The 25,849-nt window shown below is 40.2% G+C and overlaps 1 protein-coding gene across 3 annotated transcripts in view; it reads right to left on the bottom strand.

Annotated features, from left to right (window-relative positions):
* Positions 1 to 25,849, bottom strand: part of SORL1 (sortilin related receptor 1) — a 95,469-nt gene that overhangs the window by 69,036 nt on the left and 584 nt on the right. For all 3 annotated transcript variants that reach the window (XM_078608143.1, XM_078608142.1, XM_078608140.1), the window contains exons 2-5: positions 16,135 to 16,251; positions 8,721 to 8,843; positions 7,581 to 7,742; positions 3,750 to 3,817 (exon numbers count right to left, since the gene is read on the bottom strand). In XM_078608143.1, the coding sequence (XP_078464269.1) occupies positions 3,750 to 3,817; positions 7,581 to 7,742; positions 8,721 to 8,843; positions 16,135 to 16,251 (470 nt within the window). The remainder of the gene's footprint in view (positions 1 to 3,749; positions 3,818 to 7,580; positions 7,743 to 8,720; positions 8,844 to 16,134; positions 16,252 to 25,849) is intronic.

Below are 25,849 nucleotides of genomic sequence, written 5' to 3'. Positions count from 1 at the left end.
TACCCCGAGCTCTCATACTCTGATGGGTCATTGTCCTTGAGTTGTGCGCCTTTTGGCGTCATCTGGTCCAACACCATGTGAGACTAGGCTCTAAAGAAAGCTGTCTCGGGTGTGGACCGATCAATTTCAAGGACAGTGCATACATTATCAGAGTTATGTTTTTTGTTTGCATTCCGACTGCAGGTATTGTGGTCAATGCAAACATGACTCCTTGTAAAAAAGGTGTCAGTTTTGTTGCCAGATAAAAGGGTAAAAAAAACAATTATCATACAGAGGTCTGTTAGTAAGTATATTTGTCCATAAGTCCAACTTTACTCCTGTCGATTCCAAACATACACTAAACACAGGGAATGGCTTTAAAAGTTGTATAAACTCCTGTAGATGAAGATGCCACTGGTTATTCATGTTCTGCACGTGTAAATGCCACCGTCATCTATTGCATGGCGGTTGAACTTGTCATTCTCGCTCCGAACAGGAAACTGGACATAAGACAGGTTTGTTCTTGTATTTGAAAGTTTGTAAGTCGAATATTCGTAAGTAGAGGAGTGCCTGTATGTTGAACTTCTTTCACACTGTACATAGCCAACCATGCTAAATTGGAGGTGCGGGGGAAGGCCAACAAACTAAACACAAACAGGATTTCAAAAAAAAATTCGTTTTCTATCTAGGGGATTTAAAAGTGCATAGCTCCAGTGGCTTCCTAATATTAGAGCTGTTGTATGAAGGACCCCTCCCCTGCCCTCCCCCACAGGCCGAGTTGATTTTGGATGTTGTTTGAAAGGACTTTATCATGCTAGACCAGGGGTCGGCAACCTACGGCTCCGGAGCCGCATGCGGCTCTTTACGGGCTGCTTCTTGACGATATGTACGTATGTACAGTATATGTACTCAGACGCATTGCGGCTCTTGAAATACTGAATTTTGTACCGAATTGGAAAGAAATGGCTCTTCTTGTTATTTTGGTTGCCGACCCCTGTGCTAGACAATGTCCGTTGATGAAGGAGGGGTGTGTGCTGGCACTGGTTCAGACATCACTTGCCACTCATGGTAGCCACAGTCAGGAACTGAAATTGGGTCGCCGGGTTCATGAAACGGTCCACGAAACATTACACCACCGCTAATGAATGCTATACGGCGACCATCAAGGCGTGTCATTCAAAATAAGTGCAATCATCACATAGGCTGCTTTCATATCTAGTCCACTGATAAGCACACCTTGCAGTTCTGGCAATACACCAACAATCGCCATGGAATAGACGGAGCTAATTTATTCCTGTTGGCGGCTAGGCAATCCTTGTGCACAGCTGCAACAACGAGGTTGAAATATCCAGTGTTAGTTCGGGAATGACACACATCCTTGCAGATTATAACTGCCAGATGACAGGATATCTAAAGGGCAAGGACTGTTGTCAAAAGTGCATGCTATAAATGAATGCAGTATAACATGCTGGCGGGAATAGAAGGAAGCCTACAGCAAAGGAAGTCTGCTTCCGTGTTGAGGCTGAGATTAAGGTCGTGTCCTCCAGCTATCATTCATGCAACAGGCAAGGTTATGCATGTTTACAAAAGCGTAGATTAATTTAAAACCACAAATATGCGTTAGTGCCGAGTACGCAGGCATAGGTTAAAAACGCAAGATGTCATGAATAGATCGGATTTTAAGTCAGACATCTTAAGTGTCTTTACTAAAAATATCTATGCAAAATATCACAAGAATGTGAAAAATGAAAAAATACGTAAAAAATAGATTGTTTACTGCACAGACCGGTAAAGCATGTTTAAGAACAAGAATAGTGCTGACAAAGCCAGAATGTCAGAATTTAAGTCTCTCTTTTACGCTTGCAAATAAAACAAATACCGCACTTCCAAATCAAGTAAAGTACTATTCCCATAAATAATGAAAAAAACGCCATATTCTGGGAAAAAGCACTCCCCCAACGTTTTGAATGTTCACATTACATTACGCAGCGCAAGCGCAGCCGATTGGAAAGTGCAATAACACCGCTGCACACGAAAACAAACGGGCTTAACTTGGGGCATACGCTCTAACACTAATGGTATGTGACAGCTGCAGGCTGGTGGTCTATGCTGAGAAGCCAACCACACACCCGGGCACCGTTCCAGACACAGCCAGATGGATTGCAGTTGCACCTTTTCCCCCAACACGCCGCGCACCACCCTCTCAAAGCTTCTGCCTCTACGCCAGCCCAGACAGACAAATAGCCGAGGGAGCACACAGCTCCGAGTAGTGGATCCCACTTAATGTCACGCTCTGTTGCGAGCTAAAGAGCACACGCATCAGCACAGGTGGATTCAACGTAAAGTTGACGAGTCAAGCTGTTCATTTCTATGCAGGCTCTAGCGCAGCGCGTAACAATAACACGTGGTCTTCGTATAGAAAATAAATAGCACGAGTCTTCTAATGTGTATGTTATTATTATATTTAGTTTTTCTAGAAAATATTCCAGAAAAATTTAGAGATGTAAAAATAAAAACGATACCATATTATATGTTTTAAGTCAGTGTGCACTAACTGCTGTGTGACATGATTCAAGAAAACAGTAGCTAGAAATATAGAACAAAAACTGAAAGCATGAGGATGCATCCTTGAAATGACAGACATACAAAGAGAAACACGTGGCTTAGAGAACATGTGCTGGTTAATGATATAGTCAACAACAACTTTATTTAGAAAAGTGGACTTGAAGATGTTGCGAGATGGGATGATGGCTGATATCGGGTATAATAACTGGGTAGCAGCGAAAGAATGGCAAGAGAATATCCACGTAGGAAATAGAATCATGAAATCAATTGGTGTGCTAGTTTGAAGTACATTATTGTGTAATTGGTTTGTCAGGTGGAGGGAGAGCTTGGAGAGGCCTTCATCCAGCAGTAAATAGACCATGGCCGAAGATAATATAATTAGCCTTTTATATACGTTGTATTCTAGATTTAAAGTTTTTCGTGACTGCAAGCATCCATACTCTTTGGTTCTTTTGGTAAAGTCATGTAGGTGAAAATAAAATGACGGAGGCTTGTGTTGCTTCCGAAACGTCGTGATTTAATTTAGTTATTTTCATTATTATTTTATTTTCATTATTATTTTATTTTCACCTACGTGACTTTACCGAAAGAACCAAAGAGTATACGTTGTATGTCTGTAGAACTTCTTTCGCACTGTACGTAGCCAACCGTGCTAATCGGAGGTGCGGGGAAGGACAACAAACTAAACAAAAAAGCAGTTCTTAACAAAAGAGTTTTCAATCTATACAAGATGACTAAGGCACACTTATACACTGCATATTTAAACTAATGCATATGCAATGTCATTTTTGTTTTACCAATTAAAATGGATTAAGACCCATATTTCTCAACGATGCCATTTATAGCATACATCGCAGTTTAACAGCAGATTATAGTAGTTTACAGAGGAGAGGTAGGGTAGTGGTTAGCGCACTGCACGTTGAGGCTGGTTACCCGAGTTCAATACCCGGCCACAGCAAACATCCGTGGCGAGCGATGTCTTAACTGGTCACACGAACCCCGTTCACCAACCCCGCAATGGACCAGCGTGGTCAAGTGAGGTCAAACTAACATTTAATGGATTATGCTATTCCATAATCTTAAAGTAAAAAAAACCAATACCAGACGTGATATAAATCAGTCGTGGATGAACTTGACAATTTATCAGAAAAATAATACGCGCGTGATTTTTCACGTAAAGTTAAAACACGAGTTCAATTGCTTACCAGTAGTAGGACTTTACTTTTTCATGAATTAGTGTCCAACTCTCACCAAAATTGTCTGACTTCCAAAGCTGAAAGAGGCAGAGGAGAAAAAAACATGTCTGAAAATTAAAAAAAACCTACACAAGAAAAATATACAGTTAAACCTCGTTATTTCGGTATTTGATCATTCGTAAATTGGGGATAATTCGGCACGTGTGCGCTTTCGGCATATCCAGTATATTAGTAATTCGCCACGAGCCGAATTTCCGTAATGAATGATCCAATTTCGGCACACACGAAGCGACGCCGCGCGCCCCACGACCAAAACAATGACTCAGTCGAGTGGCGGCACGGGTGGTGAGCATTAGTGCAGACCTGTTGCTTTGGACTTTACCTTGTTTATGCACTCTGTAAGTCCAGTAAGTGCATACCGAGTGCATTAAGACCCCCTCCACACAACCTCTGTAACCTACCACATGGAACCTATGACATCCTCCTTCGCCTGCAGTACGAGTTACTGATGGTGTTACTTTTTTGGGGGAAAACATTTTTGGAAAACAAATTTTGATTTTTTTTTTTGGGGCAGGAGGCACTGGGGGATAACAATGCGCATAATTCGGAACATTGGATAATTCGGCAAAGCCGGCGCCCCATGCATCAAATTAACAAGGGTTTAGGGGCCGTCCATAAATTACATCATGCACCTAGGGCGGGGAGGGTCAGACATGTGTGACGATGTGTGACGAGGGGGGGGGGGTGAGAAATGTGACATCACATCAAAATGCGCAACTTTAAATAAATATAGACAACACGTTCTACTTAATTAAATATACTTTTTAATAAATGTTTTCTCCAACAACATCAGAGTGCAGCGCCACATTAAATACGTACTACAATGACAATAGTTTAAAGCGATTTGAAGCATGTTTTATTTTCAAAGTGGAAATATGGTTTTCAGGGGGGGGGCAGAGCTTTGTGACATCATATTTGAGGGGGGTTCTGACTTTTTGTGACGCCGTGTGACGAGGAGGGGAGGGGGTCAAAAATCATCCAAAATCGCGTGATGTCATTTATGGACGGCCCCTTACTGCAAATTGAGTTAATTAAAAAAAATGGGTATATCTCATACGTCTTCTCTGTGACAATAAAAAAACACTTTTTTTCCAACCTACAGCACACACCACTGGTAAAAAGGCTTTGACAAACATGAGGTTAACCAGTTCAGGGGAGCCTGTGTTTACATAGGTCTTGAAAACCAATCTGGTGGGGTAATGCCATACAAGCACCATTACCACCACCTGCCTTACAATCGAACAGGTGTCACAAACTGGTTTACTTTGCATTACAGGCATTGGAGACACAATCTCTTAGCCAGCAGCAGAAACCTACTACGCAGTATAAAGTGGTAATGGTGCTTATTGTGAGGTCATGGAGGGTTATGAGTAATACTGCAAAAATTAACCCGCAAGTTTTAACAAAGTAATCATGAGGTGAATGTTTTTCTCATGTATATCACGTTCATTTATATTTGTTTTTTTATATGTGTAATAGGTAAGTGTGTATGGCACTCCACATGACTGTATAATAATATAAATTAGCTTACAAGCCTATGCCTGATTTAATAAACCTTGCTGGAAAATACTGGTATCAGATGGCTCAACGCTGGTGGACCAAAATGGTATTATATTTTAGTGGAGACAATATCAAGTTGTCCATCCACTTGAGTCAGGCGGTGAAATATTATGCATAATTCTACATTTCCAGAGTATAACATTTACAGCTCAAGTATTGTACCTTCTCCAATGAACCAGGGGAATAACAAACTCGACAAACTTAAAATAACCATGGTACTTTGCAAGCCTACTGAGTATCAACAAAGATTAGTTCATGAAGCCATCCATATATACAGACACAAACAATTTCAACCGAGAGGATGGTTATGAACTCGGCAATCATTGGAAAGATGTCATCAACCACTTTGGGTCATGACTTGATTTGTGCTTTCTTGTCAACCTCCACCATCAGCAGTGTGGGTGTGTGGAGCGAGGTGCAATGATTGCCTGGCGGCCCTTTGATTGGTGGAGACCCACTGCCGGTTTAGTTGTTTTCTCCAAAATTAACATTAGCTGCCCCGCCCATGCTGCTGACACACTTGGGCTGCGCCCAACTCCAAACCTTTATAAACAGTTTGCCTTTAGGAGGCGAACCATCGTGTTTTTTCATTTTCTTTATTTTTATTCACTTTATTTATTATTATTTTTCTATCTACGTGATTTGCCCGAAAGAACCAACGAATATAAAAATAAAATAGATTCGAAGCATCTTCTTGGTTCTTTCGGTAAAGTCACATAGAAGGGAAGTAATAAAATAATAAAAATAAACCATAATAAAATAATTCTCACGACGTTTCGGCCACAACGCAAGTAGCCGTCCTCAGGTGAAGACCAGGTCTGTCAGACGCTGTCTCCCCGACAGACCTGGTCTTCACCTGAGGACGACTGCTTGCGTTGTGGCCGAAAAGTCATGACAATTATTTTATTATGTTTTATTTTTATTATTTTACTACTTACCTTCTACGTGACTTTACCGAAAGAACCAAGAAGATGAATCCCTGCAGTCACGAAAGCTTTAAATCGAAATTTAGATTCGAAGCATTCGTGACTGCAGGAATTACTCTTTGGTTCTTTCGGTAAAGTCACGTAGAAAGAAATTAAATTAAATAATAATAGAATGCGACGTCTCTCTCTCAAATTTAGCAATCTATGAAAGAACGTAATCAACCAGGTGGGGTGTTGACTCTTGTTGGCCGACTCTGTGTTGTATTGCATTCTATTTACAAGTTCACTACATTTGCTTTCTCATTTATTTGTACCTGACGATGGTTGCTTGTTGCAATCGAAACGTCGTATTCTATTATTATTTTATTGAATTTCTTTCTACGTGACTTTACCGAAAGAACCAAAGAGTAATTCCTGCAGTCACGAAAGCTTCAAATCTAGTTTGAACCACCTCTACGGGGAGGGTTTGCCGTGCTTGTTTGTTTCACACTTAACTTCTAATTTAGCAATCTTTGGAAGAACGTAATTAACCAGGCTATGCGTTAACCGTGTGCTAACCGACTCTCTGTGTTGCACTGCATTACACTTCCTAATTTAACTAAATTTGCTTTCTACCGTGCTTATTTATAAGTCCATTCTCTCCTCCGGCCGCGATGGGCAGGAATTCCACACAACACTCCGTGCTTGTTTGTTTAGAAGTCCAGTGTCCAGCTCGTCCATCCCCTATGAGTAATATTTAAATAACCAACAACATAACTTGCAAAGGTGAACTTATCTTCTTGGTTTTTTCGGTAAAGTCACATAGAAGGGAAATAATAAAATAATAAAACATAATAAAATAATTCTCACGACGTTTCGGCCACAACGCAAGCAGCCGTCCTCAGGTGAAGAACAGGTCTGTCGGAAAGACAGCAAGACAGCATCTTTCCGACAGACCTGTTCTTCACCTGAGGACGGCTGCTTGCGTTGTGGCCGAAACGTCATGAGAATTATTTTATTATGTTTTATTTTTATTATTTTATTTTTATTATTTTATTATTTCCCTTCTACGTGACTTTACCGAAAGAACCAAGAAGATGAATCCCTGCAGTCACGAAAGCTTTAAATCGAAATTTAAGGTGAACTTAAACACAAACTTGCTTTCAAATGTTACTCAGTTGTACAATGTGTTTTTTTGTCCTGCCATGAAGCACTCGCGCTTTAGAGTGCAAAACTAATTGAAGAAACTGATGGCGACGCTATATAAAGTAGGGCAACGCATGAACAAACGCAGCACAAAAGCGCACGTACAAACCTGTTTGTCAGCGTGAGAGGAGTCGTATCCTAGGACCAGGTTTGGGTTCTTGTTATGCAGCAGCAGATCAGTTGGACGGAACGGGCAAGAGAAGTTTTTGACCGTCTGCCCAAAGTCGTTTGTCATCCACAGGTAACTGTGCAAGGTGTCTGTGAATATGTACTGCACAGAAAAGTATGTGGCCTTGAGTAGAATGCAAGGTATTAGGCGAAGTGCACACCATACATTTTCCAAATGAGGCTAAACATTTTTTATGCAATTCAGTATCATGGGGAAGGGCACACAGTTCATGGGCTTTGTGGCTGTCAATGGCTGCTGGTAAACTAAACATTCACTGTAAATATAACAAGCAAATGTTTAACGTAGAATTAATTCATTTCTGTGGACACAACCTCACAACTTGTGTAACAAAAAAAAACCTATCCCCAAAACAGTTTTGTGGAAGTAGCTCATTTCCTGGCCATTTTAGACTTCCTAGCCCCCCTATTTTTAACAGATGACATTTCTTTTAAAAAATCCCTAATATGCATTGCACAAAAGTATTGTTTAATGAGGGATACCTCAATTCTCGCACAGGTACTCTGCAAAATTTAAAATGGCAATAGAAACGTACAATCCTTTGCCAATCCACTGCTGGATGATGCCCTCCCCACACTATGGGGGGTTATATGACCATATTTCACCACGCTGGTCAGTGTGCGTTGAAGATCATGGTGAGAACTCAGGACTGGCTTTCAGCTATCCCTTGCCATTGATGTTATCTGTTGCCAGGAAGCAAACTAGGATCTTTGAGTTCATGGTGTGCTAATAATTGCACCACTGTCCCCCTGGTTACATTTACTAATAACCCGTACAGAAAAATAAACCCCTAAAGATTTCCCACTCAAGCGGGGAAAACGATGTTTAAACGAGTCAAGCTCTCGCAATAATGTCCCAACTAATGAAGAGCATCGTGGTTTGACGATCGCTTCGGCTTGATACGTGGCTTCTGCAGACCATGGAACGAAGGCACCGCAATTGCTGAAAGAGCGTGAAACGTCACATTTGCTTCCTGACGATGAGCGTCATGAACGGCGGGATGAAACCCAGGTAACAAAACTGTATCTGAGCAAAACAGGTGTACAAAGAGTGGACACTCACCCTTCGGTTGTCAACAGGGCTGTGGTAGAACTGCGCAATGACGGTCTCGCTGCCGTTCGGTAAGCGACTGAAGTTGGTCTGGATATTTTTGTACGAATAGCCATAGTCATAAGACACGTAAACCTAGAATGAAAAGCACATCACACGGGAGTCATAAATACTGTTTTAGAAAGACGTGTATTCAAGTGTTAAACATTTTTAACATTCAAAACACTGTAATGCTGAATTGAAATAATTTAAACTTATTGTATTCTGAAACAATTTTTTTTCAACTGTTAAATATTTACACGAAGCGAGAGCTGGTATTTTAAGAGGTCATGGACACTGCATTTCTCCCTGTAACCGTGAAACAAAACATGGCCTTGTACAAGGTACGCACCCCCATGATGCATTGCATAATTGTATGAAAATTCATAGCTGTCATACAGCTACGGTTTTAATAAGATATTTTACATACAGTACTGTATATTGAAATGCATGAGGGTTCCTCAAATATAAATTACATTATATCATTTGTACGCAAGTCGTTCATCTGCATGTATCTTTGTCCCGATAATTATTCCAAGACCTCCACACTATTTTCAACGAACGTGGTGTCATTGCAAATCTTGTGATACGTAGTTGAAGCAAATGAGGTGAAAATTCACATTTAAAAATTTATCTTTGACCAGATCATTTAAGCAATTAGCCCTGACACTGTATATTGGACCATAAAAAATAACATCCCAGCAAAGTACTTTCTGGGTTATTGTATAAACTGGTGAGTGCTGAGGGTCAGCCGTGCAGATGAATGGCGAGTGGCACCAGGTGAGTGGTGACTACGTGACGAGAGGTAAGTGGGTGTCATGTGTCACGTCCGTCCATAGAACGGGCTGCCCAGTAGCTTGTGCACAATGATTCAGGTTTATATGAAATATAATTAGGTTGGGATCCATTTTTTTTTTAAATCTCGCTCGCAAAACTCTCCGATACCCTTATTTACAGTTAATGTTCAGGTGCTGGGTGTATTGTTGCATCATTGGATTGTAAACGTTATCAGCAGCCTGGGAAGGCCTTTATCCAGCAGTGGATTGACTGTGGCTGCTGATGTCATTTCATTTCTGACACCAACTATAATGCTGCAGGGTGATGAAATTACATACAAAATCTCACAGATCTATCACATACTGAGCAGTGGGTTAAGCGTGGCATAAAATAATAACTCTTCTTTGGGTGAGAATTATTTTATCATGTTTTATTTTTATTATTTTATTATTTCCCTTCTACGTGACTTTACCGAAAGAACCAAGAAGATGAATCCCTGCAGTCACGAAAGCTTTAAATCGAAATCTTCCTTGGGTCTTTCGGTAAAGTCACATAAATAGGTTCATCCTGATGACGACCGCTTGTGTTGCGATCGAAACGTCGTAGTTATTTGTTATTTTCTTTGAACCTATCTACGTGACTTTACCAAAAGACCCAAAGAATATTAATTCCTGCAGTCACGAAAGCTTTAAGTCAAGAATAATAACTAATTAAAAAACTGTCAAGTCAAGCTGTGACCAACAAAAAAGAACGAACATCTAAAAATGCATCAATTAATAATATAGGTGATGGTAAAAACACGAATAACCAAAGTGGGCGATGAACCAGAATGGGTGTGATGATTTGCCCAGGCGGTCCAATAAATGGTTGCGATTCTGGGTTGCGATTCTACTCAATAATAGAGTTACTTTAACAAAAAAATGTAGCAGCCTCCAGAGGTGTGGACTCGAGTCATGTGACTTGGACTCGAGTCAGACTCGAGTCATGAATTTGATGACTTGCGACTCGACTTGGACTTGCATAACAATGACTTTGTCCCACCTATGAGATGTGGACTCGAGTCATGTGACTTGGACTCGAGTCAGACTCGAGTCATGAATTTGATGACTTGCGACTCGACTTGGACTTGCATAACAATGACTTTGTCCCACCTCTGGCAGCCTCTATTAAAGAGGGCTCATGTGAACCTTAGTCAAAATTAAATCGATGAATCAATACATGGCTACACACATAGAAACAAGCCCATTGCACCATTTCTATATGAAAAGTAATAAATATTTAAATGGTTAAGTAGGCCGACATGAAGATTGGCAAATTAAGTCTTGCAACACCATCCAAAGATGTTTCATTCGAAAAAGCTGCGTGCCACCAATATAACATAATGATATTGCCGTCAGCTGTGTGAAACGCTCTAATATTTATACATTTTCCCATCATAGTGCTACCCATGTCCCACAATGCTAGTGCACTGCACTTGAAATGTATCAGCACATCTCAAAAAGGAACAGCATGTGACTTCAAACCATCACATAGTAAAATTGTGATTCATGGGTAGAACAGGGGCATGGATGAAAAAATGTGTTCTCGCAGATAATAGGAGTCGAGGGTAACGCAACTGCAGATAGGTACAGTTTTTCCACATACATGCATAGGCAATCATGAGCCATACTTTTCAGCCAATACATATATCCGCCTGATGAAGACCGCTTGTGTTGCGATCGTAACGTCGTGGTTTTTTGCTTTTATTTAAAATGTTATCTATTTTTTTATTTAAATTTAAATTTTCTATCTACGTGACTTTACCGAAACAACCAAGAATATGAATACATATATGCTTAAAGAGACAATGTATAAACATGATCGATTGTAATGTAGAATGTTTTTAGCTACATGCAATACATGCGACTAAATTTACAATTATATGAAGGCTATCATTGAGGGAAACAGGTACATTTGTTTTAATACCAGTAATGAGTTTAACTAAGTAGGATCATGCTTGTCAGCTATACAAAAAAAATATTATCTTCAACCGTCTCAACATAGAGCAAAAAAACAATAAACTGCAGTGATATTCTGCAATATGGCAGACAGAGGAGGTTAGACTTACAATCCGTGATCAAATTAACACCGTCGTGGTGTCTATCGGATAATGGGGGGAGGAATAAACCGAACAAATTCATTCACCCGCGAAAAATTTGCCGATTACAGTGAAAGAGCGGCACGTGACGAACGGCCAAATTGATCCGGAAAACATTTGCAAACCATAGGGTTACGCAAAATGCCATATCACAATAATTTACTCGATTTTCCAAGGAAAACAACACTCAGTCACAGGACCCATTTTCCTATTATGGATTGTTTTTTTATATTTTAAGAAATGTGTTCAGCCAATTAATGAGTTGCTAAACCAGCGGGAGGAAAACGGAGGGCCCGAAGAAATACAGGCGAGGGGACAACACTATATCCCCATTCACATGGAAACAGATGACAAGTCTATACTCTTAGTTCTTTCGGGAAAGTCACGTAGGTAAAAAATGAAATTAAAATTAATAAAAAAGAAAAACAATAAAATCACGACGTTTCGGAGGCAACACAAGCTTCTGTCTTCAGGTGAAACTGTCACAGCAAGCTTGTGTTGCCTCCGAAACGTCGTGATTTTTTAAATTAATTTTTATTTAATTTTTTACCTACGTGACTTTACCGAAAGAACTAAGAGTATGAATCCTTGCCGTCACGAAAGCTTCAAATCTAGATGACAAGTCAACTTGCTGTACTTCCTTCCCCTGGCAAATCAGCGTATCACACCTCCAAGCCCACAGAAAGGGAGTTTCACAACATTTGTGTGATCCACCAACAATCGCCTCCACAGTGCGGGATTGTTTAATGTTTACCGAATATGTACGCAAATGATCCATGCAAAAGCCTACCAGAAATTACATTTCATATCAACTAAGGATTACTATAAACCTGAAAAAGGCCGTAATAATATGCATACACGTTTTCCTAAATCATAACAGTACCTAGAGGGATTGAACCACCAATGGCATGTTGGCAAAAACCAAAAAAATTATATGCCGAGCTCTGACAATAATATAGATACTACTGTCTGAACATCACGCAAAGGGTTAACAGTTAGTAATGAATAATTAGGTATCAAAATTATTATAAATGATCATGCTAATTATAATAACTCGCACTGCTAATTATTTGCCACTCATGCTGTGTTGGAAATGAGCCACATTAATTATTTTTTAAAGCCAAATAAATCTCTCAGGGTTGCCACCTTTAATACAATGTAGCCTCTGTTATTCTTATGACTAATCAAAAATCAACACATAGCAGCACTTCCCAAAATAGAATGACAAGCTTAATTGAAGGAAAATGTTATGCGAATGTGCTAAGTTCAAAAGCAAAGCCGTGTTAGTAAAATCAAATCCTTTCTAACACGAACAATAGTGTTAGACAAGATACATATATCTTCTTGGTTCTTTCGGTAAAGTCACGTAGAAGGGAAGTGACTTTACCGAAAGAACCAAGAAGATGAATCCCTGCAGTCACGAAAGCTTTAAATCGAAAGATACATATAAATGCTTCACTGAGGATTTGGACGTTTTTCCCCACAATATACTCCTAAACCCAAGGCCTGAACAGTGCACTTGACAGCAGTACAAGGACAAGGCAAATAAAGCTGCACGGAGCTCATGTTTGTACACCCATTAACATTTTCTAGGTAGACCAACCTTCACAATTTGGCCAGTCTGCTTCCCAACACCCACAATCTATTTGCAGGTCCCATAACTTGTCCCTGTGAAGCTCATTCATCACGTGTTGGCGGGAGATCCTACGCTTGGCTGCAGTGTGTAGAGCATTAAGCATCAATTTGACCGCGTGCTTCAGTGCCCGTAAGAAGTCATATTTCAAAAGAGTGTTTCGTAGGTTCCACAAGCAAATTTATCTTCACTCCGTATTCTGTTTGTGAGTGTAAAGAATACTGCGCACAGTAAAGTGAGATAGCCACTCCACCACTGCCAATTCCAGGATGTTGCACAGGTCTTGAAATGTATCATCAATATATATATGTAGTATTGACTGGAATGTGACGCACATTCGCAGGACATAAGAAATACATTACAACTGCTTGAACACGACCTTAGACAAGCCCTACATATTACTAATTAGAGAACACATTCCTGCGGAGTGAGCTGGTAGGAACGTTGGGTTGCTCGGTCAATGGCCAGGGTCAACGGTGGCGTGGTGTATTCCGCAAATATGCCCGACTGAGGGCGGGAACAAGCCGGCGTGAGTAGGTTAAACGTTGAGTTTTATAAGGGCACCACGGGGTGACCAGCCCCTCCCCACCCAGCCCCACCCCTCCCACCCTCCACACCCAGCCCCACCCTCTACACCCAGCCCCACCCTCCCCACCCAGCCCCACCCAGCCCCTCCACATCCCTCCCCTCCCCACCCAGCCCCTCCCTCCCTCCCCACCCAGCCCCTCCCTGCACGATGGATACAATAATCCCCTGTGGGCTGGTGAAACCAGGAGGTTCCTACCAGTATTATTTATTATATGCACCATAACATATGCATGTATACTTAAATACAGTACACAGCGTCCTTTAAAATGCTTCGAAAGTTCTCAGGTCATTCCATTCTAATCATAACAGTGCCATTTGCGGCCTCCATGATACATAAAAGATTTGGCAATTTAGAAATAGTGTCATCAATCTTCTCTATGTACGTCTGAACCAAAGTACTTTAGAATGTATTTAAAAACCCCCCAAATGTATTTATTGAGTATGCTGCATTGCCAAAGTCTCATTACACTATACACTGCACAAATACGTTCAATGCCAGAAAAAAATCTTCGGAGACCTTGCTGATTGTGTGAATATATATTTTACCATAACACAGAATGGCCTACTCTTCTGAACCGTGCTTTGGGTCTGCAAAATGAGATTGCATTGCCAATATAATGAGAAAGCTATCATTAACCTCAACGTCCCCACGACCTTCTCTGCAGCAGCCTTAATAAAAAAACATTATTTTAAAGACTTGTGTATATTTGAGTCCCAAAAATTATTGCTCACACTAGGACTGCAGACCAACAGAATTGTAGAAGCATAATGTTACTTAGACAAATTAAGTGTATCATTACACTGCGTGGTTAATATCATATTTAGATCATATTACTTTTCAAGTGAAATGGTTAAAAGATGCCCAAGGCCAAATGTCTATAGCTTACAAAACAATGGATATGTTGTTGCCTTTGTGGCAAGAGGCTAATTTGGCCAAGAGAATGACCAGCCACATGGCAAATGCTTCGCAAAGATAGCTTTGCCTTGCCTTTTTTCACTCCTCAATTGTATAAACAGCTGCGAACAGTGGCATGATGCCACTATTGACAGCTATTACTTTTGATAACACACCAACTCCATCATAATTACTACACAAATAATACATATAAAACCTTAATATGCCATTGGATTAGGCCCTGCTCATGAGCCACTAACATACAGTCTGCTGTTTAAAGGATTTATAATATATAAATGTGCATTCAATGCTTGCTGCAGAATATTTAAATAAAAAAAGGTCGTGGTCTCTCAAAACTGTAAACAGGTTGGTGCAACATGGGTTGCAAAAGAGTTAAAGAGCCCACACTCCCACATCCTGAGATTATCTTCCATCAGTCTTCACCACATTTTATAGCCAATGCAGTTTATTGGTGAATAAAAAATAAATAAAACTACAGCTATCATTCCATAAATTTTGAATAGTCAATTTTTGTTTTACTTGGTGAGTGAATATAGATAATTTTGTCATGCTAATTTTATTTAAATTATTGGACCACACAGATAACGCCTGCAAAGCCACTTCTCTGGACATGCCATGACTTCTAGATGCAACTTGGTCAATAAGCAGACCTTGGCCCTGAATTGAAATATTTACAAAAAAATGTCAAAGAAGAATGACGTTTTGAAGTGAATTCAACAAACAACACCACGCAAAACTAGTTTGCAGCAGCACATCCACACAAATCATATGCAGAACTATCTGAAATGTATGAAGAAAAAAACGGATAAATCAACCGAAAATAACAAGAGTTAACTGGGATATTCATACCTCAGAAGTTAACAATGGGTACATTTTTGGAAGGGAGCCAGTCACCGGAATTTCAAGTGGTTACAATAAATTAACCCTTTCTTGTTCAGAGACGTCTGCAAGTTGCAGGGTGGTGGCTCCCGTTCACCGCTGAATCTCAGAACGCACAAGCGGTTCAGCGTAATTTTTTTATTTAGAGAGGCATGTCACCGTTTGTGTTTAAAGACATCGTCCTCACTGTGGAAAACCGTAGCGACGCAACCGCACTCTACGATAGCTGGCACCAAACTACGCCATACGACTTTCCCGCATGGCCTTGTGGGAGCCTTGGTCCCAAAAAAGTTAATTTATTTTTGCCGATGACGTACAGGTACGTCAGGTACGTCATCGAAACAGAAAAAGGTTGAGCACAGGACGCGCATTTGAATAATGCATGCGTGTTGGGACGTACCAATGACGTGGAAACAAAACTGTCAAAGAAGAAAGGCACATCAGTCAGTGACCTTACCGCACTGGAGGGTTCCTTCTGCACCAGGGGGCTGTCTCTTGCCAGGGCCACTATGACGTTGCTCTTCTCTCCAGCCCAGTGGACCACCATCTGGTTGTGGTTGTCATTAAGCGGTGCCTAAACACAGACACATTCATAAGCAACAACAAAAAACGAAAGCAACTTTATGTAAGCGTAAATATTCAACTGTAAACTTCCGCCGTGTCTGCTCCCCCCCTCCCCAAACAAATGAATTGACATGTTTCTGGGTCACAACTTAATACTTTATGGGTCACGACTTACCACAATTTTATTCAAGAAACAGGTATTTTTTGTCAAATATTTAACGTGTTACATCTCATTTGTATTGTCCCTCTTTATCGCTGTCTGATTTGCAGTTTTGTCCCCCCAATCTATTAGCCTAAATGGAACAGGAGCATATCATTTGCCAATAAAGTTGATAAATTATCAATAATCTATTATATCATGCATGTAATGCGAGTAAGCATTGCTCATACATGTCGAGTATAATGTAGTCATGTACTGCATGCACATATAAAACCAGTCGTGATTTTAACCAAGACCAGCTTATTACAAATCGAGTTGTGCCATTATTAGATTACTGAAACATTTTGCAATCTGTTGGAATAGGAAGAAAAATACAAAATAAAATGGCAACACCACTTCCTTGTAAAAATTAAACCATAATGTAGAATGTTTCTTAAAACAGGGGGCGGTTTGCTGCTTCAAACACAAGGGAATGTTATGACATTCGTAAAACAAAGCTAGAATATTACATTTCCAATACATTTATTTGAAGTAAGATTCTTAACGTTAAACCACCAAAAACAATGAGTCAGGGACAACGTGACATCGTGCAGTGTTGTGTAATAACCTCTGCCTTATTCGGGGCTTTCCAGCCTAGCAATGTCAAACAAGGCATGGCTGCTGTAAAATTGTAAAAAAACGAACAAGATACCAAGACACATGCTATTATCAGGTTTCTTTCAACGACTGTTTTCCATATTCTACCGATAAACCAAATTACAGACGCTAAGGCTTGAGTCTCGTACTGCGCTTGTATGGGCGACGATGATGCATAAAACATGGGTTGTGAGCAGCGGGACAGTAGTGCAGCAAAGCCCATTGTTGTATTGTACTATTCCTCCACGCCTATGCTCCCCACATTCACCAACCTGGTCAAATAACTCTTATAACCTGCACGGTGTAGGAAGACCCTAATCGAGTAGTGGATGGAAAACAGACCTCTTAGTTTCAAGATATGTTTTCTGAGTTGGTGATGAGACAAGAGCAGCACACAAAGGTCAAGTGTTATTTGGGTTCATGCTTTAAATAATGACTCATCAGAATTGTAATCAAGGGGATGTTGCCCGGATAGAGTGGTTGGTGATTTTGAAGTACAGTATTAGGAAATCTTAACAATGAGGGTCAAAGCATCAACGTGTTTTCAAAACAATGTCACATATTTTCCATTCGTGCATAGAGGTGTTCAAAGCACAAACAGTAAAGGTCTAAACAGTAACTCCATAAACAATAAACTATCCAGGGTGCCCATTTCAGGTTATGTTTAAAAATAATAAAGTCGACAGTAAAGTGCATCATGGGACCTCCTTTTCCAGTACCAAAACACTGACAATATATGCATTGTATGTTTTTTGTTTGCATTCTGACCACAAGTATTGTGGTTAATGCAGACATGATTCCTTGTAAAAGGTCTCAGTTTGGTGTTTTAACATCTTAACACCTTTTTTGTTGCCAGAAAACAGGGGAAACCCTATTCTCACAGTAAAGTGCATGTTTACTTTACAAATGAATAGTTAAATGGCTTAAAAAATAACAAGTTACCGTGAAAACATTTACCTAATGCATTCAAATAACAAAAACCTATACGATTTCCACATTACATAACACGTGGAGTCTAAAAAAGGCATGTTAAGAACACAAGGCTCATTGACAATCCCAATCGATAATAAATGTAACAACAAAAAAACGCCTCTTTTCTTACACTATCACAATAGCACATGTTTTCCCCAAATGTGGTTATGAGTCACAAAAACGCGTTCACCGATATTGAAGTCTCAGTGCAATGCGGTCTTCAAATCACAGATAAGGGCCGATAAGATTTCCTTCCATTGGGATGTATTTTTAAAACGTCCAGTTTATAAATCTCAATGTCTGGGGATCAAATTTGAGAAAATTATATTTAAGTGTAATGCTGAAACTGGTGAGAGGACAAATGATAATTTATATACTGCACTGCACAGTAATACAATTTACTGCGGTAGATTAGACAATGAATGCACTTGCTGTACCTAGCATACGTGTTTCAAATATTTCAAGTTAGCAAGCGAATTACTTTTACTTTATTATAAAAAATGTATGCAGTATTGTCCGTCATCGTGAAACTTTAAATATAAAGAGTGAAGGCAACATGATTTTATTTGAATTCTAAAGTGGCTCCAATGGACACCACTAATCACTCATGAAATTGCATCATCCATATTCGTTGAGGGACGTGATACTCACAAGCTTTCAAAGTATACACAGACAGCTGCAATAGATAAACTCAAATGTAATTGGAGGCAACGATTAGAAGCTGGAATTGCAATGGGAAGGCACTGATAAAACACGTTTTAAGTTGATTACAACGCTTCAGCAATCTCCAGGAAACGCTGACAACTGATGCTCTGAATTTGCAAATTATGCTCGTTCACTTCGTTTCTCAGTCCGCTTGTCCTCGTGAGGGTCGCGGCGGCGACAGCAGCAGCAGCGTTGAGAAGGGCAGGTCCAGACAAATTATGCCCGCCAGCAATTTTCAGCTATGTAAATGTTTTACTTTACTGTTCAAGCAAATACAATTGCAGAAAAAAACACTCGGGAGATGTTAGTGAACGTTATTTTCCACCACTTTGTTAACAAACTACTGTGTGTGTGTAAGTGGACTGTATGACACGTTTTACTGCATACATTTGCTAAACCTGCCTGACAAAATAAATTATGAATATAACTCATGAGGGCATCAAAATGGTGATAACAAAGAAAAACGAAATGAATTTGGAGACATGGTTTATTGTAGCAATTCTAGATTTGAAGCTTTCGTGACTGCAAGGATTCATATTCTTAGGTTTTTTCGGTAAAGTCACATAGGTAAAAAATAAAAATTAATAAAAGTAAAATAAAAAATAAAATAAAAATCACTATCTGGAATTCCTCCCCGTAGAGGATATTAATTCCAGATTTGAAGCTTTCGTGACTGCAAGGATTCATATTCTTAGGTTTTTTAGGTAAAGTCACGTTTTATTATTGTAGCAAGTTATAAAATGCTGAGCAGCACTATAATAGTGAACCTCTGTAAGGGGAGCATAAAGAATAGAATAACGAGAAGCACTGCTTCATTCACACGAGTTACGTAAAATGTACCTCCCCTCAAGACACAAAATCAAAATAGGACAGACCTCCAGGGAGCATGTTTGTTGCTCGCGAAAGGGCACAGCATATTACGACGGCAATAAGGATGCGTCACAAACTGAACATGAAATTACAGGTCTCGTCGGCAGCTTTAACGACGCGAATATCATCAGAGAGATTGACAAAAACGCACCATTGTTACTGTTTTATGTGTAGACTAAATGGATGTATATGCACATGTACAGCCCTTTTGTCAATCCACTGCTGGATGAGAGACTTCCCCATGCCATGGGGGTTATTTGACCATACTTCACCACTCTGGCCAATGAGGGTTGGTGACGGTTGGCATTATAGAAAGTACACTACCATGGATTTTGCTTCAATGTCCTCTGCAGAAAATCTCATTTCTGAGTAATACCGTAAAATTTTATTCTATTTCATGCCCAGTACACAATGTACGCAGGTCAACAGTTAACAATGGTCGGTGGCAGTGATGTCACCACACCACGATCAACGGCTCCTGCGGGATTCTGAAGTACTGCCAAGTTGATACTCAACGCTCATTAGTCCCTCATTGTATTCCGCGACCTGACGGCTTCAGGTCTTCCTCTTGGTCACCTACCAGTGATGGCTGCTACTTCCCTACACCTGTATCTGTCGCTGGTACTCCTGCCTGGACACGTTAACAACCCACTAAAATCTCTCATTCCTCACTCACCGTAAAACACTTTCTTGCCTCACTCTATTTACAACTTCCAAGTTATTTGCACTATCCGACGATAAAAGTCCTAAAATCATCTGCACACACCTATATTATACAGCCAAACGAATGTTTTCTTTTCGTTTTTTTTGGTTAAAGTTCAATCCCCTAAACCGGCGTTCTTCATTGCAAGGCCCGGGGGCCACTGGCGGTCCCTGGTGGCCTTTAGTGCGACCCCTGACGTGCAGCCCCTGACAATACACAAATGCGCCTTTTGGCGTCATCTGGTCCAACCCATGTGAGACTAGGCTCTAAGCAAAGCTGTCTCGGGTGTGGACCAATCAACTTCAAGGACAGTGCACATTATCAGAGTTGTGTTTTTTGTTTGCATTATGACTGCAGGTATTGTGGTCTATGCAAACATGACTCCTTGTAAAAAAGGTGTCAGTTTTGTTGCCAGATAGAAGGGTAAAAAACCAATGATAATACACAAATGGTGACAACACCCATTTGCAGGCGGTGTGGCGGCCCTCACACTGATGTTGTCTTATCCGCGAAAGTGCCCCCCCTCCCCTCTGAAATGTAGTGGAGAACAGTGCTTTAAACCATCTTCTATATATAGCTGTCACAGCACTGCTGAAGAACGGCCTACTCACACCTTGTGGGTCCATGGCGGTTATTTGACCATACTTCACCTTGCTTGTCAGGGCAAGTTGGTGAACATAGGGAGCACAGATGTGGACTTTGGATTTTGCTGCAGTGCCCATTCAAGTAATATCCAAGCTCAATGCTGTTTAGATTCCGAAACCTAGGATGACCGACTGTATTCTGGGTGATTTGGTCATAAGCAGATAGGTGTATACTGTACAGCTTATCCAAAATATGCACATTTAAAATATTTGCAAAAAGAATCAAAAGCACAAGCCCAGTGTCAAAACAGGAGTCATTTGTGCTGATTTTTTAAACAAATACAATCATCAATACGGCTTAGTCAAACATCACTTTAAACATACAATACAAAGATCACCCATATTGTCTGAACAGACTTTGGGGCAAGTGCTGTTAGCGAGCACCTATGAAGGCCGGCACACGAGGGGGTGGGTGGCCAACACCACGCCCGACCGCCGTTGTCTCCCCAGTGGCGATGTTTACACACCGCACCAGGTACTTATTTGAGGCTGAGCCGACCTCGGGGAGGCCCATGACCGGTTCAGATAATCGTCACTGGTGTTGGCTGTGAGCGGGAATCCAACTGGCCGGGTTCGTTGTGCAGAACAGTTTCGACAAACATATACAGTATAAAGTCGAAACAGAGGGTCAGTATGTATTCATGTGTGTATAAACATGCCGTAGTTGTAGAACAAGAAATACTAATTATATACAGTTTAAACTTACAGACGACCATAACCCATTGGTGTACATTCTAATGATGTTCTATAAGGGCTTATAAATGCTGAAATTTGGCACATTGTTGAACACATGGACGTTATTAGAAAAGTCGAAAAGTGTAGTCATTTAAATTTTAACCCACAAAAATTATGGTTCTGAGGTTCACTGATAATACCTACTTATACGGCAAAGCCACCCTGAGTTAAAAATGATTTAAGTTTAATGCTAAACACTTAAAATATACAATCCCCATCAGCAATCAACCAAGTCATTTACATACCATGGAGTGTCAAATGTCAATCGACAGTGGGGTGGTAAAGCCAAAATTAAATATACAATACAGCCTATGGTGGCTTGTACAGTACACAATCACAATGGTCATCATTAACTGACCTTCCTGCACCAAGTGGTGAAAATGTAGTGTAACTATGACAGTGACCTGGCTTAACCCTGACTGTGCTTAATACATATAACGACAGAACTGCTGATTTATTTCAGAGGTTTAAAAACCACGATTAAATTAAATACAAGCAACCGGTTGATTTCACTGCACCAAATGGTACGGGGCCAAATCAAACAGTGCCAAAAATCCGCCCACATTGTTGGTTTTAATGATCAGCTGACACAGGCGGGAGAACTGCACTCACGTCCGAATGACTCACGTCTTAAACGGCATAAACTTATAATAACTAGAATCTCTGCCGCTCCACTAGTACCACATAACGATCTCGAGTGTATCTTACATGAATAATGTTCACATCGCTTACGGACAATTCACCCAGAATGCTGCTCAATTTTGTCTCATCTCGGAAGCTAAGCAGGTATGAGTCTAATTATTGCTTTGATGGGTTGACCACCATGCACAATACAGGCGTTATATATATAGGCTCCTGGGGGGCCAAGCTGTGTATAACGGCGCAAGACATTATATGACTGGGCCATACTTGCATTGCCAAGAGGGCTGAACGATTAATAGATTTAAAATCGATATCGCAATTTGAAACAATGCGATTAGCAAATCGCAAAGGCTGCAATTTTTTGCGATTTGAAAAGTCCTATTATTTTCTTATTGGAATTGTTTTATTACTTATTATAATAACTTTCTTTATTTAACTTAACAATTATTCTGTTTGATTGTTATATTTCAATTACATTTTTTTATAAATACATGTTGGAAGCAATTCATATATTTTAAGTTATCATCCTTGGATTAGAATATATAGGGCAGTTCACATTTTGATGGTATCATGTGGTAATGCTCCATCACGTTTTAAATCTATTACACAGTGAATATTGAACCGAAGCTTGACTTACAAAAATGTAATCGCAAATCAAATGGCAATATCTGTCAGAAAAATAGCAATTAGATATATCATTCCCCAAATCGTTCAACCCTAGTTGCCAACCTGGGTTCCTCAACCCGCACGAAGCAGCATGGTTGCAGTATGTTTACATAACCTCCAAGAGGACGTCATATTTAATTGGAGGGCCCTTGTCCAGTCAGCAGCACAGGTATTCGACAATAGTAGCATGGGTGCAGTATCATCTGCCGCAGCGATGAGTATGCCCATTTTCAGTTTTCAGTTTCAGTTTCATTTATTTGGAATAACCCTGTGAGCCATTTCGGCCCTTGATTCGGGTGCAACCGCAACAAACAATACAATTACAAGAAACATTTAAAATTTACTGTACGCAAATTGAGACATCCCCTACAAAAACAATAAAATCTTCCAGAAAAAGCACCATTTTTTTAACAATCACTGCTCGACTTCCCAAAGTGATGAATTCTCGTCAGGTCGCGCTTATTTTTGACGGACTCCAGATGAGTGGCGGATTGTTCGTCTGGTAGGAATTCAAACTCATTCATTCCACTTAATACAGAAACATCCTCATGTTGTCCGGTGAATGTGCCCTCACGGCTCAATAACATGTCTAACCACTCTTGAGGGGAGGCCAATAATGTGTGTCCATTGGCCAGTCAGTCTGGTCCTATCTATTGGGTAGCAGTTTGTTTAAATAAGACACCTTGATTGAGGTTTTTCATAATACTGTAATTGCAAGCACATGGACACCCCCAAAGGAGACATCCGATACAGACAGAACAAACGAAATGGCACACACACACACAACGTCGCAGACACACGGTACGGGTGGCACCAACTCCACAAATAGTGCAGATGAGGCGGTCGAAACGAGACTGAAGACAATGACGTGAGAGAGACTGTACACGAGACAAACAGGTCGTATTAACGAGATGGGCGGTACAGATAACAACATACAGCAGGTACAAACGTGGCAGGTTAAAACCCGACACACGAACGACACGTGAGACGTATAAAACATATACAGTAAAACCTTGGATTGCGAGCAACTTGGTCTGCGAGTGTTTGCAAGACGAGCAAAACATTGAAATAAATATTAATTTGATAAACGAGCGAGGTCTTGTAATAAGAGTAGTACGTGTATACGCTTTGTCTGCCGAGCGTCACGTGATCACAACTGATATACGAGTGCTTTGATATACGAGTGATTTGGATTACAAACACGTTTCCGGAACGAATTATGCTCGCAATCCAAGGTTTTACTGTATAACCTTTGGTTGCAGTAGCTCTCTCGCTAAATTTCTTCTCGGCAGTCCGCCTGCTATGTTGTTTCACCTGAAGACGATGGCTTGTGTTGCTATCGAAACGTCGTGATTTATTCGTTATTTTTTCAACCTACGTGACTTTCCCGAAGGAACCAAAGAGTATCAATTACTGGCTCGAATCTTGATCCGGAATCGTTATAAATTAATCGAATTACGCGGGAATGTGAATTACTCCACGTCCAACCTACTGCACAAGGAAATGAGTGAATTATAGGATTACAGCTCCTACTCCGAGTACTCAAGGAGTTAAATGTGAACAATTGCCGACCTACTAAAATGCACAACTCATACAAGGTTGAATATGCATAATTGAATTCGTCATTTTGGACCTACCACAGCATACACGACGGGGTGAATATAAATATTTGTAACATTAAATAACCACCATCGTCGTCGTCGTAATTTAATACACCTACTACGATACACTGACCAAACACACGGATAACGTAAATTATATAGGTCTTACCTAGTTGAATACTTGCATGAGGTGGTAAATAAAAAACATGTGTCATGCTGTACCTTACTGCAATACAGAACACAATTTATATACGTAAAAATAATAATGTATACTTGGTACAGATAAATACTCCACACAAATAATAATAAAAATAATAGAAATAAAATAAAAGAATAAATCACTATTATTACATTATTATTTTATTTTATTTTGATTATTATTAATTTTTTACCTAAGTGACTTTACCCAAAAAAACCTCAGAGTATGAATCCTTGCAGTCACGAAAGCTTCAAATCTTGAATTAATACTCCCACACAAGTTGAATTAAAACCCGTACAGATTTTACCGACTGGAGAACACTCCTCACACTTGGAGGTCAATGCAAATAATTAAAAATGTAACCGTAATAAACATTGTATACTGTGATTAAGGATTGATGTTACGTGCAAATAACGCGCTGGGCGAGTGATGGTGCAGTGGCAGACACACGCAATGCGAGGTGTGGTGGACTATAATATACTGTAGAGGCAAATCGTTACATCTGTGTACCTACATCAGTACACTTCTCACACGAGATGCCGAAGTGTTAATAATTACACGTCTCACGAATAACACCATTCGCGCACCATGACGTGAATAGAAATAATTACATTTGCCAGTACCCCCACTCAAAACGAGGCGATGTGAAACCCAATGATTGTAACACAGCAAGTGATCTACACACACCACGATTATCACACAAGCTGTAGGAGGATGATGATGAAGATGATGAGGAGGCGATGGTGGTGGTGACTACGATGATGACATAAAACCCAAACAACCGCACCAAACAACACAAATTATTTGGGTCTTTCGGTAAAGTCACGTAGATAATTCTAGATTTGAAGCTTTCGTGACTGCAATGATTCATACTCTTAGGTTTTTTCGGTAAAGTCACGTAGGTAAAAATAAAAAAATATATAAATAATAACAGAAATCAAATAATAAATGTACCGTTGTAGATAGCTTCTTAGACTTTACCGAAAGACCCCAACCAAATATTAATTCCTGCATTCACGAACCCTTTAAATCAAGATCAAAACAACACAAGTCATGCTCGCTTGGCCCACACCCC

This window comes from Lampetra planeri, chromosome 29, assembly GCF_965212315.1.
Source record: "Lampetra planeri chromosome 29, kcLamPlan1.2.h2, whole genome shotgun sequence".
Lineage (NCBI taxonomy): Eukaryota > Metazoa > Chordata > Hyperoartia > Petromyzontiformes > Petromyzontidae > Lampetra > Lampetra planeri.
The sequence above is the reverse complement of the archived record's forward strand: the minus strand, read 5'-3'. Positions and strand labels throughout refer to the sequence as shown.